This window comes from Salminus brasiliensis, chromosome 7 (assembly GCF_030463535.1).
Source record: "Salminus brasiliensis chromosome 7, fSalBra1.hap2, whole genome shotgun sequence".
Taxonomy (NCBI): Eukaryota; Metazoa; Chordata; class Actinopteri; order Characiformes; family Bryconidae; genus Salminus; species Salminus brasiliensis.
Genome location: NC_132884.1, coordinates 31852977 through 31870455, shown reverse-complemented (window position 1 = coordinate 31870455; position 17479 = coordinate 31852977). Strand labels below are relative to the sequence as shown.

At 45.6% G+C, this 17479-nt stretch overlaps 1 protein-coding gene across 1 annotated transcript in view; it reads right to left on the bottom strand.

Moving 5' to 3' along the window:
* The window catches only part of plxna1b (plexin A1b), a 212870-nt gene that overhangs the window by 9471 nt on the left and 185920 nt on the right, over positions 1 to 17479 (bottom strand). Inside the window, exons 20-23 of the mRNA XM_072684612.1 lie at positions 16455 to 16689; positions 11419 to 11561; positions 9770 to 10026; positions 4883 to 4949 (exon numbers count right to left, since the gene is read on the bottom strand). Coding sequence (XP_072540713.1) covers positions 4883 to 4949; positions 9770 to 10026; positions 11419 to 11561; positions 16455 to 16689 — 702 coding nt within the window. The remainder of the gene's footprint in view (positions 1 to 4882; positions 4950 to 9769; positions 10027 to 11418; positions 11562 to 16454; positions 16690 to 17479) is intronic.

The window sequence follows — 17479 nt, the reverse complement described above, 5'->3', positions numbered from 1 at the left end:
TCCTGAGGCCTGTGGTGCTCTCCGTGCGCGTTCCTGAGCCCTGTGGTGCTCTCCGTGCGCGTTCCTGAGCCCTGTGGTGCTCGCCGTGCGCGTTCCTGAGGCCTGTGGTGCTCGCCGTGCGCGTTCCTGAGGCCTGTGGTGCTCTCCGTGCGCGTTCCTGAGCCCTGTGGTGCTCGCCGTGCGCGTTCCTGAGCCCTGTGGTGCTCGCCGTGCGCGTTCCTGAGGCCTGTGGTGCTCGCCGTGCGCGTTCCTGAGGCCTGTGGTGCTCGCCGTGCGCGTTCCTGAGGCCTGTGGTGCTCGCCGCGCGCGTTCCTGAGCCCTGTGGTGCTCGCCGTGCGCGTTCCTGAGGCCTGTGGTGCTCGCCGTGCGCGTTCCGGAGCCCTGTGGTGCTCGCCGTGCGCGTTCCGGGGCCCTGTGGTGCTCGTGGTGCGCGTTCCGGGGCCCTGTGGTGCTCACGGTGCGCGTTCCGGGGCCCTGTGGTGCTCACGGTGCGCGTTCCTGAGGCCTGTGGTGCTCGTCGTGCGCGTTCCTGAGGCCTGTGGTGCTCGTCGTGCGCGTTCCTGAGGCCTGTGGTGCTCGTCGTGCGCGTTCCTGAGGCCTGTGGTGCTCACCGTGCGCGTTCCTGAACCATTTGGTACTCGTGGTGCACGTTTCTGAGCCCTGTGGTACTCACGGTGTGCGTTCCTGAGCCCGAGTCAAACTAGGATGCTCGAACAAAAAACTTCAAGTTTACAAAATCAGTGGATTGCATTACTAATGCTGAACACACATACAACTAGAAAGGGACCAGAGTGTGTTCAGCAGGGTACAGCTCTGCTGTGTATTTCAAACTGAAATACAGTTTATTTTCCATTCACATCTGAAGCATTCGTACCTCTCTCTCTCTCTGCCTGCTTAAGCACCGGTCTCAATGGCTCTGGAGCTCAGCTGAGGGCCATCACCGCCTCTCAGCGCTTAAACTGTTTTCCCATCATAAGAGCAGGAGGTGTATTAAACTCCAATCAGTCCGCGACACACACACACACGGACACACACAATGAATGCACGAATGGGGGGTGGGGTGGGTTAGGGTGGCTGTAGAAGGTAGCGATTTCTGCTGCTTCAGTGTTTCTGCTCTTCCTTCACAGCCCACTGGAGAGTGTGGTGGTGGCGTTGGGGGGGGGGGCTCACTGACGGGTAATGTTCTCCAGACTCAGTCTCTTTGTTCCGCATAGCATTAACGATTTCTGCCAAAATTTCGTTCTGAAGTGGTCCATTTCCTCTGTGCCAAACCGAGGGCAAGTGGTTTATCCCAGGTTCGAGATAAAGGCGTGAGATACGTCTATGAGAAGAGCCCTCCAGGACTTATGAGTAATTCTTGTAGTCAGGGAAAACAAAAACAGCACGGAAGCAGAGTAAGCTGCCGTCGCTCCCTGGAGTTTTCGCAAAAGCAGCCGAGAGCGAGCAGGAACGAGCCGTGGAGTCTGTGTGTGTGAAAGAGGCAGGGGGGGCCGATTGATGGAGGGGTTAATAGAAGGCTAATGACTGTGGAGGAAAGTGCCGGAGAAGCACTTCAGAGCATGAAATGTGTCAAACAGGCAATGAGACGAACGCTGGGCCCGCCCCCCTCCCTCAACCCCCCTCGCTTTTCTTATTCCTTCCCACGCACCACCTCCGTCCTCATCTTCCACAACTTCTCCTCTTCTCCCACATTCTCCCTCCGTCCTTTCATGTCCTTTTCACCTCCATTCTCTCGTTTTCTCTCCTGCAAAGATGTTTCTCACTGTAGAGAGACCACTCAACCACTGAGAGAGCGTTTTGACAAGAAGAGGGTACCCTCACACTTGACAGTGTGCGCGCACTAGCAGCCAAATTGTTCACAATTAATAAACAATAATTCTGCTCTAATTTGTCTCCAACTTTGTCCTTTCATGTCCCTTTCACCTTCGTTCTCTCATTTTCTCACGCGCAAAGCCATTTTTCTCAACAGAGGGAAACCACTGAACCACTTAGAGCAGTGAAAGTGTTCAACATGGGCCCCGCAGGCTGGGACAGGCCTGGTAAATGCTCTAATCCTGCCATCCAAGCAAAATTACAATCCATGTTCTCACGGCTGCTGGAACAATGGAGCAAGTGGGAATTTCATCCACCTCTTTTTGAAGAACTCAGGTGATGCCACGCCATTTTTTTAATGAGTTCAGGCCGCTTTGTGTGTAGGATTAGTGAGAATGAATAGTGAGAAGACAACACACTTAGAGTGGTAAGCAGCCATCTCAGCACCATGGGAGCAATTGTGGGTAAGGTGCCTTGTTCAAGGGCACCTCTGATGTGAACGTTGAAATAAGAGAAAGCACTGTTCCTTCACTACCCCACCCCCACTTCCTGCTGGTGCAGGGGATCGAACCGGCGACCTTCTGGTACACCTATCAGTTTCCTCCAGACGGTTTATCATAAGCAAAGTGGGAAAACAGGGCCCAGACAGACTCAAGCAAGCACTACCCTCAACATCTGAGCTCCCTCATTTCTCACTTCTCTATCTGTTAGACCATGGCTGCCCTCTTCATGTGAGAGGACAGCTGCAGCTCACCAACACAGTAAACTGATATTCATGCACTTGATCACTGTTTATGCTGCACAGACTGTGAGACATTTACATTTTAAAGTTAGCTGTCTGAGGGGGTCCGATGAACCTCGCTGGGGCAACACACAGCCCTGACTCGGCCCCTGAAATTCTTTTTTGGAGATGTTATAAAGATGCTATAAGGAGTCCAGAAAGTTACACAATATGGACAAAAGTTACACAATATGGACAAAAGTATTGGGACACCTTCTCAATCATTGCTTCTTCTGAATCAAGGATATTTAAAAAGAGTTTATTCAGCTTTTGTTGGAGTAAATGTCTCCTCTATCCAGGGAAGGCGGCTTTCTACTAAATTCTGGAGCATTGCTGTTAGGATTCCCTTGCATTAATGAGGTCAACTCATCCCAAAATTATTGGATGGCGCATAATCCATCATTCCAGAGAACACAGCTCCACAGCTTAATCCTGGGGGGCTTTATACTCCTCTAGACCACGCCTGGCATTAGGCATGGTACCAATAGGTTTATATTTATCTGTGCTTTTATGAGTGCTTTATTCTATTGGCATTAGCATTGTCATTCTCTACATTTACATTTATGGCAGTTAGCTGACGCTCTTATTCAGAGCGACTTACAAGGTTACTCGTATTACAGAGGTGAGCTAGGAGTGTTAGGAGTCTTGCCCAAGGACTCTTATTGGTGTAGCGCAGAATCGAACACCAGTCTCCCATGTGGTATGGTAGCTCACTGGCAGGCTGTGGTATTATCTGTTGAGCCACACCAGCCACCTAGACTGTGTTAAGCTGTGTGTGTGTGCGCATTAGCACATCTGTGTCAGCAATGGGTTAAACTTAAAGTAGCCGAATACATTCATTAGAAGGGGTGTCCACAAACATTTGTAGTTAGGAGTTAATCATTGTCCTAGTTATAGTTTGCTGTAAGCATGTGCCCTTCCAAAAGAAGCGGATAGAGAATGTTGGGTCTTTAGAGAAAAACTAGTCTGGCCCACTAGCCAACGCACTGCGGTGTAATGTGGCCGGCTACCTAAAATAAGTTTGACACCCCTGACTTTGAGGGTAGTGACCCGTAACTGATTAAGCGTGTACCGGCAGCCAAATTGTCCACAATTAATTAACAATCACTTCATAATAAGTTGTCTTTATTCCTGTCCTTTCATGTCCTCTCTCTCTTTCTCTCTCTCTCTCTCTCACACTCTCGCAAAGTTCTTTCGCACCACTAACCCACTCTGAAAGTGTGTTGTCATAAGGGGAGAGGACCCAGGCTTGACAGTGTGTGTACTGGAGGCCAAATGATCCACAATTAATGAACAATAATTGACTCAATTAAGGCTGATAACTAATCAGGCAGTAAGTACAGGGTTTGAGGGGTTATTCTGAGCCGCACATAATTCTTATTAATAAACCCCGACTACAGAAAGTCAACAGAAAACATCATCTCATCCATGTCCCCAGACGCACCCTGCCTCTAGTGGCCCTCGCTGGCATCCGTACCCCTCTGGGCCTCTCCTCCACCAACCCCCACCATATGTGCCTGCCTCGTTAGGCTCGTTAGCATTGGGGCTAATTAAACAGACAGCTGTTAACGAGCACCAACAGACATGAGACAGACACAAACACACTCAGATAGCCAGACACACTGTCTGGTTCAGGCTGCTCACTTTCTGATCGGATGTTCTGATTGGGGGGAGAGAGAAACTGCACATTTCATAACTGTTCTGCAGCTGCTCGTCTGAAATGCTTAGTCATGGTCTTGTGCTAACGCGCATTACTGTTTCACAGTGCAGCCAGAAAACTGCAGTCCCTCACACTACCCCACCGCACCAAAGAAAACCCAACATCAGAGGCAAACATGTTCTGCTGAACGCATCTCTGGCACAATCAGATATCCTTGCGCCTCAGCATCTCTCCAGCAGCCGCCTCGTTTTGATTCCTATAACCATCTGGCTGGTAATTTACTTCAAGAAACACTCAATTTTGCCTCGTTTCGGAGTCAGGGACATCACCGAGGCTATATATAGAGTGCTGGCGGAGTTTGCATGTCTGAGAAAGTGCTTCTGCCAGGGACATATGGTAGACTCCGCACTGTTACTGAACTCAATCTCCCATAAGCCTTTGCACAGCACCCAAGGTCAGCAGAGGATACCCAAACACCAGGGACCTCAAGCTGTTATGTTCTCACACAACCCGAAAGTGTGCACACAGCCGCAATGCACGTACATGTACAGAATTATTTCTAGGCAGGCTCGCACACACACACACTTGACACCTCACACACACACACACACACACACACACACACTCACCTTCAGAAACTTGTAGAGCAGGAAGGTGAACCAGTTTGTCAGCATTTTCTCAGCCACAGACTCCGTCCTACAGGGGAGAAGAAGAGTAATGTCAGACATTCAGATCCACACTGTACAAATCGAGGTATAACCCTTCAGGTCAGGTGACACAGAGATATCTGAAGCTTCGGGGAAAGTGAGCCAAGGAGAAAGAAAGGGCCTGGGAGGACATCCTGCAAAAGGAAGCGCTTCGTTGAGGAGAAGGAGGGCTGAGGATGGCGCTTGCTCACGTTTGTTTCAACTTCGGGTTCCATTTTTTTTTTGCTTCTTGCGAATGATTATCTGGAGGAAGGTGGAGGTGGCGAGGGCTCTGACAGGTCGAAAGGTAGAGAACAGGCTTTAGGCAAAAATTCTCATTAAAGCTCGAGTTGATCTGTTCAGCTCCTCCAACTTTAGGAGAAATGAAATGCGTCTGATCAGAGAAGGCTTTTCCTTACTTCACAGATTACTTCCCACAACATCTAATGCATCTCTCCCTTTCTCCTGATGCAGCACTATGTACTTGTTTGTTGCTATTCCAGAAAAGAAGATCCCACATATTGTCACAGCACAAAAACCACAGTACCAAAATGTCAACTTTAAAAAAAACCTACTTAACTTGCAATGGAAGTCAGTGTGAAAAGTCATTTTGGAGCATTTCTATTGATCCATTCTTAATGAAATTGTCACGCAACATAAAGAAGTGTGTCACATTATGCAAAAAGTGAAAAATGAAATGCTGAGTGCTTGTTAGCTGGTGTTGGGCAGTGTTTGGGGTGGGGGAGAAAGCAAATGATTGTTAGACGTATTGCAGCGAGAGCTCTTCTATCTACAAGCTGAATTAGTTAGTCATTCCCACCACCAACGTGAACGGCAGCCAAAACGCTGGAATTCCCTTCCTGACTTGAAAGCTCTTGATAATTTGGACACTTCAAGACCCTTTTACACCTGATTCCTTCATGTGACTAGTATCTGGATTGTATACAGATTGTCTCCGGATTGTATCCTGATAAGATTTTAGCCAAATCCATCTGTGGTTAGTGACAGTCAAATTTGATTGCTGATGCAAAAAAAATTGCTTGTTGTGTATAAATTATTACTGGTGTTCGGTTGAGTTTTGCTTGTGGAATACGTCTTAAAGAGATGGTTGTGTTCACACTGCTGTAACGTGGCTCAAATGTGTCTCAGACCAGCTACTGAAGTGATTGATGATCACTGGAGTGTGTTTTGAGTGAGTCTCGGGTGAGTTTACACTAGCATTTTTATGTCATAACCTGTCTGTTCAGATCTTTACATTTTTTGCTTGCTATCTTCTGTCTATATTACTTGTAATATATTACTTTCTTATAATACAATACCATTTATTAACAGTATAATTTTCTATCCGAGTAGTGGGCCGAATAGTTCATTTTATTATTATTATTATTTATAGGCATACATTCTTACATTAGCAACAAAGTTCAGTTTTTTTTTTTATAGTTTTTCATTTTCCAACCCCACCATAACATTCCTAAACCCATTACAACTAAATACAGTCTGTCGCTTTCACACAGACCACTATAAGCCTACCATAATAAACCAGTAACAAGGTGTTAGTCGGTATTTGTGGTTCTAGCTCCCCTGTACGTGGCTAGACCAGGCAGGTCTTTCTAGATTGTAGGTGATTTACAGAATGTACTCCAATAGCACACGATTGTGCACCACTGTTTATGATGACTAAACAGTCATTCTGAGCAGCGGTTTAACTCCACTCACGCAGCAATGTGCCACCGGCACTAGCAAACTCAATGCTAAACAGCAGCAGCAGCAGCACCAGCAGCACCGCGCGCAAATGAATTAGCAATATTACCAAACCAATTCCTCCTTTTCTGCTCCCTCCAAAGCAAGCCACCAATCTTCATTAAGAAACGCACCAATTAGATGAATTTCGTAACTTCTCGAGCTGAGCACAAACCTGCTGCATAAAATAACCCTCGCAAAAGTCCCTCAGAATGAAGCTAATTAACAGGCAGGGTAATTAGCGGACGTTATTAGCGCTAATCTGCTAACGAAGGGGGAGAGGAGGAGTGGAAGAAGTGTGCGGGGGGGAAAACTGTTTGTTTTCTCCTTCTCTCCGTTTAATTATTCACTCGCTCACCCACAGACAGATGAAACGAAGAGAAGAGTGGTGGAAAGAGAAAAATGAGGCAGTCCTATGTTTAAAAGAGCGAGGGCAGAGGAAAAAAGAAAGGCTGAGAGAAAAGCCAGACAAGGAAGCACTTCGCCGAGGAATCGAGGGACGGAGGGTAGTGCCTGCTCGAGTCGGCCTCAGTTTTGGGCCCTATTTTGTCAATTCTCCTATTGAGAGCCTTCCGGAGGAAGCTGAGAGGTGTACCTGTAGAGAACGAGCTCTAGACCGAAGTACATCAGGGTCCTTCACGTGTGGTTTTGGAGGGTTGAGACTAGTGGAGTTTCGGGCTTTAGCTTCTCAGACACACCCACTAAATCTGGCAACTTAAAGACCTCGGTTTGAGTAGGGACACTAACCTGTGATGGACCCTCCAGGGCTGGGACTGAAGTACTCTGCTGTACATTCAGCCTTACTGAAGATGTCCAACACCTGAACTTAACAGAACGCTCACAGTACTGGACTCAATGTAAGTAGGTGCGGCTCATCTGAAGCGGCCGATTTCGTGTCAGAACCAATCGCACATTTTTTCAGATCCACAAAATCCATAATTCCTTAAACCATTTTTGGGAAAACCCATTTACAGCAGTGGAGCCACACCCATCCGTTCATTTTTCTTACCTCTAAATAACAGTCTGATGTCCTATGTGCCTGCATTTGTATCAATCTCACTCACACTATGGCTTGTATTTGCCATATTCCATCTTCTCAACACAAAACTGCATCTCTGTCTCTCCACCCGGCCAAGAATATACCCCCCACCCCACCCCCCGCTCATCATGTTTCTCTCTCTCTGTCATTCTCCAACCCACATTCTTGCTCCAAGCCTCTATCTCTCCCTTCTCTCCTCCTCTCTACCTTTCTATCTCTTTCCTTTCCCCTTCTCTCCCTCTCTCCCTCGCTCTCTCCAGGGAGCTTGTGTGCTCAGGTGTGTAATATTCTCAGACAGAAGGAGAGGGATGGCGAGAGGAGAGGGAAAAGAAGAGATGCGTGTGTCAACAGCGGCAGAGGGAGAGGAAGGATGACAAAGGACCTCCTAAGGCTTCAATTCATATAAAAGCATAATCTGAAGAACTAGCTTTGAAGCAAAGGTTTGGCCCACAACTCCCCCCTCTTACCCCAAATATATCACATATGTCAATCAGCCTAGACAGGTTTGGTGTTTGAACTTTGCTTACGTTCGCTGTTCTGCGCTAGAGCTACGTGGCTAATGTAGCTAACAAATTCGGAAGCTTGTACTTCACCAGATAGCACTGTGCAAACACAGTTAGGAATAAACAAAAAATGGACAACACATGACAGTTTCAGGCAAGTCAGTCTCGCAAGCCAGACTTCTGCTTGTTGTCAGCTAGTCAGGTGCTTTCCACTGCTTAACATGGCCAAAAACCGCCTACTTTGACCGGAAGAGGCAGTCTGACTAATGTGCAAAATGACCAATCACAGTCTGCTGTTTTGGTGTGGAGTGAGGTGATTGTGTAAATCCCACAGATATAGCTGGCTCTGAAAGGCTCATTATTCATCAAGATGTCCAGTGAAGGCAGCGTCCCGCTATTGCTGACTAGGGTTTAGCTGTAAAAACAAAGCCCTCACACCAACATGCTTCAGTGCGTCCGGATATCATGAACTCCCTTTCTAATAAACACTATGACTAAAGGGCCAAAATTCGGGTCAGGATCTAAATCAGGGCAAAAGTTCTTGTACAAAAAGAGGTTATCAATATAAACTGAACATGATATACAATAAGCCAATATAATACAATATATAACATAACACTGTGGTGCAGTGGGTTAGTGGTTAGGACACTGAGTTTTTGTTCACAGGGTTATTGATTCCAAACTAGAGTCCACCAGGTTGTAGCTGTTGGGCTCTTAAACAAGGCCCTACATCCTCTGGTCTTCAGGGGCACCGCAGTATGGCTGTATGGAGTGTTGGGTGTTTGATCACAAGGTTGCAGAATTGATAACGGTGTCCAACCAATCTGCCACTGTTGAATGCTAGAGAAAGACTCTAAACCCTCTGTGACCCAGGGGCACCAAAGAATAGATGTCCCTGTACTCTGACCCTGGTTTTCTAAGCTGGGATATGTGAAGAAAAGAACTCTGTTGTACCATAAAAGTATGAGGACAATGAAGGACTTATATGTATTATTATATAAGAAGCTTCTCTGCAGAAAACATTGCAGCACAGGCTGCATTCAAATAAAAAACATGAAGACAGTATTTCCTGTCTACTTCCCTTGGCTTTGCCTGATCAGTAGCTCATAGCCTCTGATGACTATTGGCAGAGCTGGTTAGGACGTGAATCCACATGGCTCCAGAATCAAGGAAAATTTAACGAAAGTCGAAAGTAAAGGACCTTAAGTTCAACTGTTTGGACTCTGGCCATGTTTATCTGTGTGTACAATAAATCAGTCTTCTCAGAGGAGGGTATACACCATAAACCTGTGCATACACACCTCTCTACAGGAGCATAAAAGCATTTAGCAGCTCTTCAATGAAAAAAAACAGGCTCAATTAATTTGCTGTAGCCCTGTTTTGAAACACAGGTCACCCAAATAACAACAGTCTGTGGCTAGTTACTTTGCATGTCAGTCAAATGGGACTTAGGTGGGCCTTAGGTTCTTGGTCGCGATACGCTATAACACACCAGAGACTCTGGATAATCGTCAGAAGCCTGCTTTGTAAGCCAAAGGCCACAGGTACCTGCGGAGCAGTAGCTTGGGGTGGTTCTTGCTCTCCAGGTTCTTGTCTATGAGGTCGGAGAGCAGCTGCTTGAGCACTCCTGTGGCGTACTCCATCTCCCCCTGCAGGGCGCTCATGATGAGGGAGGCCACGTTGCCACGGTCGCGCATAGAGAAGGAGCGCTGCGCCTCCAGAGTGCGGATGAACGTCAGCAAGAAATGCTTCTTGTTCAGCAGCTGCCCAAACAGAGTCAGTGCCTTCTCCACGTTGGCCGGCACCTGAGGGACAAAGACAGGGGAGTGGGGAGAAGAGAGAGAGAGAGAGACCGAAAGGGTGAACGAGAGCAGGAGGTGAAGCACAAGTTCAGTGTTTAAAGCTCCAGTGAGGACGCTCTGGGAATCGATTTGGTTGGAGGGCGGTTTGAATTTTTCATGTTTCTTGAGGCGGAATGGCTCGCGGAAGTGACACCATGTTTGATTCATCCAACAGATTCCAGAATAGTCATTATTCTTGAGAGCTGCTTTTGATCTACAATTCACAGCGGGGTTGTTTTATTGATATAGACTGAGTTAGTGCGGCTAATAAGCCATAACATTTGGCTTCAGCAGAAAGCTTCATAGGCTGGAGAGACCAGGGACACTCTTAACTTGTCAGCATAATAAAGAGGCTCTATTTTACTCTGTTTGAATGAGGTCATTATTAAATCGAACCCGAAGATGACTAACATTTTACACCCTCCTGCTGCTAATTAACTATGTCTTTCTGCTGCATCTCTCTCTTTCACACAGGCCTACCTGACTAAACACTGACAAATTGCCTTATTCATTGTGTTTACTTACAAATCAATGAGCAGCCAAACGAAAGGAATTAACTTGGACCTAATATGACTAATATTTGGCATCCCGGTTTGTCTAATTGGACAATTCTTTCTGCTCAGATTTTCCAGCAGGTCCGTCAATGGGCCAAAACTTGGCCCCACGCAAAGTGCAGACCAATCGGTGCGCCCGCTCAAACCTGAGCACATATTTTGGCTAATAGAATTCAGAGACTCGGTGACTAAGAGCCACCATATCATCCAGTTTTGTGCCGTGTGGGCTTAGACTGAGTAGGTTAACAGTGTTGTGCAGATTTGCATTCAATTTAGCGCTAAAAAACTCCTTAAAAGCCCTGAAACCATCCTGACGGAGGCTTTAAGAGACTAGCCATTTTAGCCTCCTCATTTTGCTTTGCACACAACATCTTAGAGCCACATATACACAGGGGAAATGAGACTGCGCACACACATATACACACACATACACACAGAGCAGCTACCCGAATCTGGCAGCTCCTAACTGGTGAGAGGAATAATACATTGCAATATTTCGAAGAGCTTTTAAGCAGAAATATGCATGTGGGTCTCTGGGGAGGTCCTGGACTGCAACTCCGTATAACAGCATAATAAGAAATTGATCCATATAGCACAAGAGCTGATTTCACCAGAGATATGACTACCAATCCAACGGCAACACATCCAGTCAGGCAATTATGCAGCTTGAGATGCAGTAGGTATCGGTGTGCAACTATACAGGCAAGACAGTAAATCGCCACAGTGCAGTGTTATGGTGGTGATGAGAATTATGTGGAGTTATTCAGAGGGAAAGAAGATTCCGTGAGTGTAAATACGGTACCTCCATTTCCTTTAGCACAGGGTGGTCTTCAATGCCAGGGAAGAGCACTCTCATGGCGTAAGTGCGGTAATCCAGGAAGGGAATTCCAGCTCCATCCAACTCCTGAGTCAGCTCATGGATGTCAGTCTGCAACTCGGCAAATGCTGGAGACAGAACGACGCGGTCAGATCAGTTTAACAACTGTTAAAGCCAGTCCACTGAGACCACACTGCAGGAATAGCATTTCTGAGTCATTTTTGGGGAATTTTAAAAATCCACATAAAAAGGCACTGAAACACCTAAATACAATGTGACTGGATTAGAGTGAGACAACCATTACAGCCCTCATGGGGTTGTGGTGGCACAGTGTTATGAGCGCTGGGTTGTGAGTTCAATACCCAGGTCCACTAAGCTGCCCCCTGTTGGGCTCTTGAGCAAGACCCTTCACCTCTCTGCTCCAGCCTAAATTACAATAAAAAGGCACATTATTTTAGGAGTAGCTGTGGCCTAATGTTAAGAGTAGTGGGACTGGGCCATTTTTATATATTTTTTAAATTACCAACCACTGAAAGTTTGCTTGTGAAGATCAACTAAACAAACAGTAGAGAATACACCGTGGAATACACTGTTAGGACAGTTCATCAACAATACTCGGAACAGGCCACCGCTCTGCAGAGATTAGAGTTACCACCTCTTCTAACACTCTGAATTATTTTCAGGAAAGTCTTGCTAATGAACTGATGAGCTGAATGAGGTGTGTTAAATGAGGCAGTTTGCTGAAGAGTGTAGCGGTGTGGCCCGTGAGGAATGGCGTCTGAAACGCGTCTTAGCAGTTGCATTTAGCAACAGTGATAACAAAAGCAAGTCATTGTTGGTTCATTAGTTCTTACCTATAACTCGCTGAAATCTAATCTTCCAATCAGTCTCACATTTGTGTTTGTGAGTATGTACCAAAAAAATGGCAAACAGCTTTTTGCTACGACACACATAAGCTCTGAACACTTTAGCCCCTAAAATGGACAGCTTTAAAAACAGGGGTGGAGAATGGGGGCCAGATCCAACAGACCTAATGAACCTGGTAATTAGCAGGTGAGCTGAATCAGGTGTGCTTCAGCAGAAAAGGCAAACTGTACAAGTACAAACACATTTTAGACCAACATTTATGTATATTTAAGACATTTTTCTTATTTAGAACTATATTTCTGCCCATTTTATTTATTGTCATTTATTGTATTGCATATTTTATCAATTTAATTTTTATTACTAGTATAATTTCCTCTTTTAACTGTATATTAAATTTAACCTCGGTTTGTCTTTTTTTTTACAGTGTTTTTTGTTTGTCTTATGTTATGATCCCATATTTAAAAAGCAGCACAAATCATATTATAAGCACTTTTTACTAGATAGGAATGGCTAGGTTATGTATATTTCATCTATTTTATTGATTATCTGCCTTATATTGTACATTTTATTCATATAACATTACTACTATTATTTTCTTCTTTAGCTGCTTTAAAAATCTATTACAAAATTATTGGATTGGCATTTTTATATATGCATATTTCTTATTTTATGTATATTTATTTTTGATCTCTTAATCTGAACTATATTATTAAATTACTTTTACAGTATATTTTATTACTTTTATTTACAAGAAGTGCTATGTAAATAGTTATTATAGGAGATTTTTTACTATAATTCAAATGTAATATAAGAGAACTGCTTTTTCTGTGGATAGAAAGACATTCTTTAGTTTTTCTACCATGTTTGTCATTTTTGTTATTAAAAACATTTTAAAAATGCCGTCCGACGTAGAAAAAACCTGATTGTAAATGTGATGAATTGATGAGTGTGTAATTATTTTATGTCTCTGTAGTGAAATAATGATGTAGTATGAACTGCTCATACAGCACAACAGCAGTAGCAGCAGCAGCGGCTCTAAGGGGGACTTGGGGGTTAATGAATCCCTGGGAGCAGTGAGAGGAGAAGCCTGTACTGCAACAGCAGGAAGACACTGAAAGTGCATTCTCCCATCAGAGTGAGTGGATACTTCCTTTAGGACTGCACAGTAAATGTGTGTTTGTGTGGAGCAGAGGCCCCAGCGGTAGGGAGGAGAAGGAGGGGGGGGGGGATTTTCTGACAGGCAGCAGTGTGGACAGCCGCGTGTCTCTCTCTTTCACTACAGGGCAGCCGGGGGGAGAGTTTAGCGGGCACGCGCGTCAACCTCTGACATCCTGTCTGGACAGAAAAGGTGAATTGTGGGTTATCGACAGGTCTGAAACTCCACTAGCAACTTAATGAAGGAGAGAGGGGGGTGAGTGAGTGAGAGAGGAAAGGAGAGAGAGAAAGAGGGAGGGAGAGAAAGTGACAGTAAACGAGAAGGATGAGAGAAAGAGAGACACAGAGGGATCAGAGTGGGGGAGAGAGCGAGAAAAAGAGGGAAAGGAAGAGGAGCATGAGGGATGGAAGATGGAGCGTAAGAATAAGAGGGAGGGAGAGGAACGGGGTAGGGGACATAAGGGAGTGAGAGCGAGAGAGGGAAGAGAGAGATTGTGAAAGTGAAATAGAGAGAAAGAGGAGGAGAGTGAGTGAGAGATGCAGGAGAGTGGGAGAGAGGGAGAAAGAGGAGGAGAATGAAAGTGTGAAAGAGAGAGAGAGGAGGAGGATTAGAATGAGAGAGAGAATAGAATAAAGAGTGAGAGAGTAAGGATGACAGTGGGAGAGAAGGGAGAAAGAGTGAGAATGAGAGAGAGGGGGAGAGAGAGGGACAATGAGAGCGGGGGAGAGAAAGAAGAAAGCGAGCGGGCGGGCGGGCGAGCGGGCGGGCGCGAGAGCTTTCTTGACATGTTTTAGTGTTTGTTTTGTCTCAAGGCCAGCTGTCCTGTCTCTCTAAGGCTCACCTGTATAAATAATGCCTAACTGCATCACGTTCTTCCACACCTAACAGAGGAGTGAAGGAGCAGCAGAACGAAGCTGAATGTGTGATTTTAGGCCAAAACTCTCAGATGAGTCTGGAACTGTTTAATGAGAAACTGGGAAAGCAGCTTAACAATCAGAAAACAGAGGAAAACAGCAAAAAAACAAACCGCAAGAAGCCCGAAAAACACGAGTAAGCAGTTTCTCAACACTCACAGTTCCACTGCCCAAACACTCCCACTGCCCACAGAGAAAAGAGAGAGAGGGGAGAGAGAGTTTTTCAGGGAGCAAAAGAATGGAAAAAGTAGATTCTCTCCTTTCCTCTCATTCGTTCCCCTCATTCTCTGGAGGTCAATCCCTCTGTTATCTGCTGACCTCATGTTCTCTCTCTCCTCCTCTATCCATCTCATTTGTCCTCTCCTCCTTCACCCATTCCTCTCTCCTTCTCGGCCTGTGTGTCTGCTTAATCTCAGTGCTGGGAGATGGACGAGGGCATCACCTCAGGGCAGACACACACAGATAATGGCTGCCTAGTCTCACGCCCTTTTGACCGCAGACAGAGGAGCCAGGGAGAGGGATTTTAAGCAACGCTGTGGTCAGGAGGACCAGAACCATGAGCCAGTAAAGAACTACAGCTTCTTCACTGTGGTCTCTTCTGCTTATATCTACAGCTTATCTACAAACACTGCAACACACATGCAGGCAGCTCCAATCCTGACTAGTGCGCCCCCTAGAGGTTGACAAGTTAGTTTTGCTGTGTCTGTAACTCCACCTACAATGATGATGTAACAGTGAGAAATTTCCCCACTATTATGTGGCGGTGGATGTCAATCTTCCAAATACTGATTCTCCCAGTGGTCACCATGGCAACATGCATAGCACAAACGTACCTGATTGGTACTGAGGGTGGATGTACTATTTAAGTAAGGCCCTCAGTATACTTCTTGCGGAGATGGTGTTCTTGTCACTGTGCAATTAGCTTTCAATAGTCCTGGCAATGACCATACAATTTCATAGCGCCACCTGCAGTACTGGAGCGCTCATAAACGACAAGCGAAAACAAGCCAAAACGGAACCGCAGAGAGTACATTGGTAAAGGTGGGTTTGCACAATCCTCACAAGCTTATGTTAGCTAAAATTATTATTAATAAGGCCTTTAATCAGGGTAAAGTACAGCATCAATACGATGGGGTTTGTTATAACAGTGTTAGGACCAAGTCTCCTAACAGAAGCAATCAGAGAAGACCATAATCCCCCCAAGCACAGATTCTTCAGAAACATGGTCCCAGATGACATGTCCATGTGGGGACTGTAAGGGTAGCCCAACTGGCTACTACAAAATGTAGTCCTCGTGTTTGATGTCAGCCCCACATATAGATACCCACCAGAGACAATCCTGGGACCTGGAGGGGTAAACATGGGCCCCATCTGGGTTGTACACTGCTCATGGAGCCGCGATTGGACCCATGTGAGATTAAGGTAGGCTGTAACGATAGGGTCTATTTGGGAAGCCCATCTGGGTCTCAGTAACACCACATGTACCAACCCACTCAGAGCCCATGCCCACCTGGAGCCCACGTTCCACCAAAGTGAGCCTGATATTAGCATTTTGTCCAGGGGGTTTTTGTTTTCACTAATCACACAGCATTAATCTGGATGCAGGTATTTTATGTATCTATATCTGTACTTCATGAACAGCTGGTGCTGAATGTTTCTGTCTGTTTTGAGATGTGATGGTCGATTGTATAATTTAATAAATGTATAAAATATTATATTTATATAAAATATTTAAAATGCTCAGATAATTTAAAAATGATAAACATCTTTGCTTAGATTTGGGCTGAAGGGAAATTCTGGTGCATTTTTGCAAAAAAGCAAAATAAATTAATTCCTTTTATTACACTCCAAGCATTACTAATCGGGAACTACATGGAAAGCAATACCAACATGATTCTTCATGAAACCAAAAGTTGCTGTTCCATGGCATTGCTCAGAACAGAACAGTTTGAAGACCTTTATTTTTAAGCGTGTAGGGAGCAAGAAAAATAAGCATTTTCCTCATCCTTTACACACTTACACACCTTGGGCAGTGCTTTAGAAGACGGGACAGGAAGCAAATGAAGAGTGAAAGGATGTCGTACCTTCCTTGCATTCCAGAGCGACCCTGGACTCCAGGTTGTCCATCTGCAGCTGCAGGCGTTTGAGAGTGCGGTCAGCGTCGCGGGACTTGCGCTTGTAAGCGATGAGGACGATGATGATGACGAGCAGCAGGAGGCCTCCTCCACCACCGATCCCAATAATGGCGGGCAGCGTCAACAGACTGTCCGAGTAGATCTGGAGCGTTCCGGGGGAATACTCGAACCCTCCAACTCGCACCTGTACCCGCACACACACACACACACACAAAACACCCGTAAACACACTATCCCTAAAACTGCATAACTACACATCCATACACTTTCACCAACACGTGTTAAGTGTGGCACCTCCCCTATTGTCAGTGTTTTCACTTAATGTCTCTGTTGAGCATTCTGTAGTAAGTGGCTGTTAACAGCTGTAATTACCAGGAACATGCAGACTAAAGCTTTTCCCATTAAACCCACTAAAACCTCACACCTCCACACTGAGCACATCAATTAAACGGCTCCAACCACAGAAGGCTATTACATACAGTCAGACTACATTAGGCACAGCACTCGCGCCTCTCAACAATGCCGTCACAATTTGAGAAGAGGTGCATCGTGGAGTCATTAGTGATGTGTCGTTCGCAAATGATTCTTTTAGTCCTTTTTTCGCACCCAAACTTTGTCATTTCCAATCCCCCACCTACTAACTAGTAGTACAGAGTGTTTGGGGTGGAGAGGGAAGGCCATTCTAACCACCTAGAGAGAGCGAGCGAGAGGGAGGCCCATTATGCTCTTTTGGACTCCTGGTAACGAATGGCCGTGGCATCAGCGGTAATCGAACTCAGCGATTCACTGCTCTTTGCAAATAATTAGTTCTTTTGAACGACTCTTTAGAGTGAACAAACTGAACTGATGCACCCCCATGAAATGTCTGTTCAACTTTCTAAGCTACAGTCAATTATCTACAACAATGACCAGACAGATGTCCTCTTAAGACTCAAGGTGCTTCACATCACTAAACATCTCGTAGGAGTTATTTA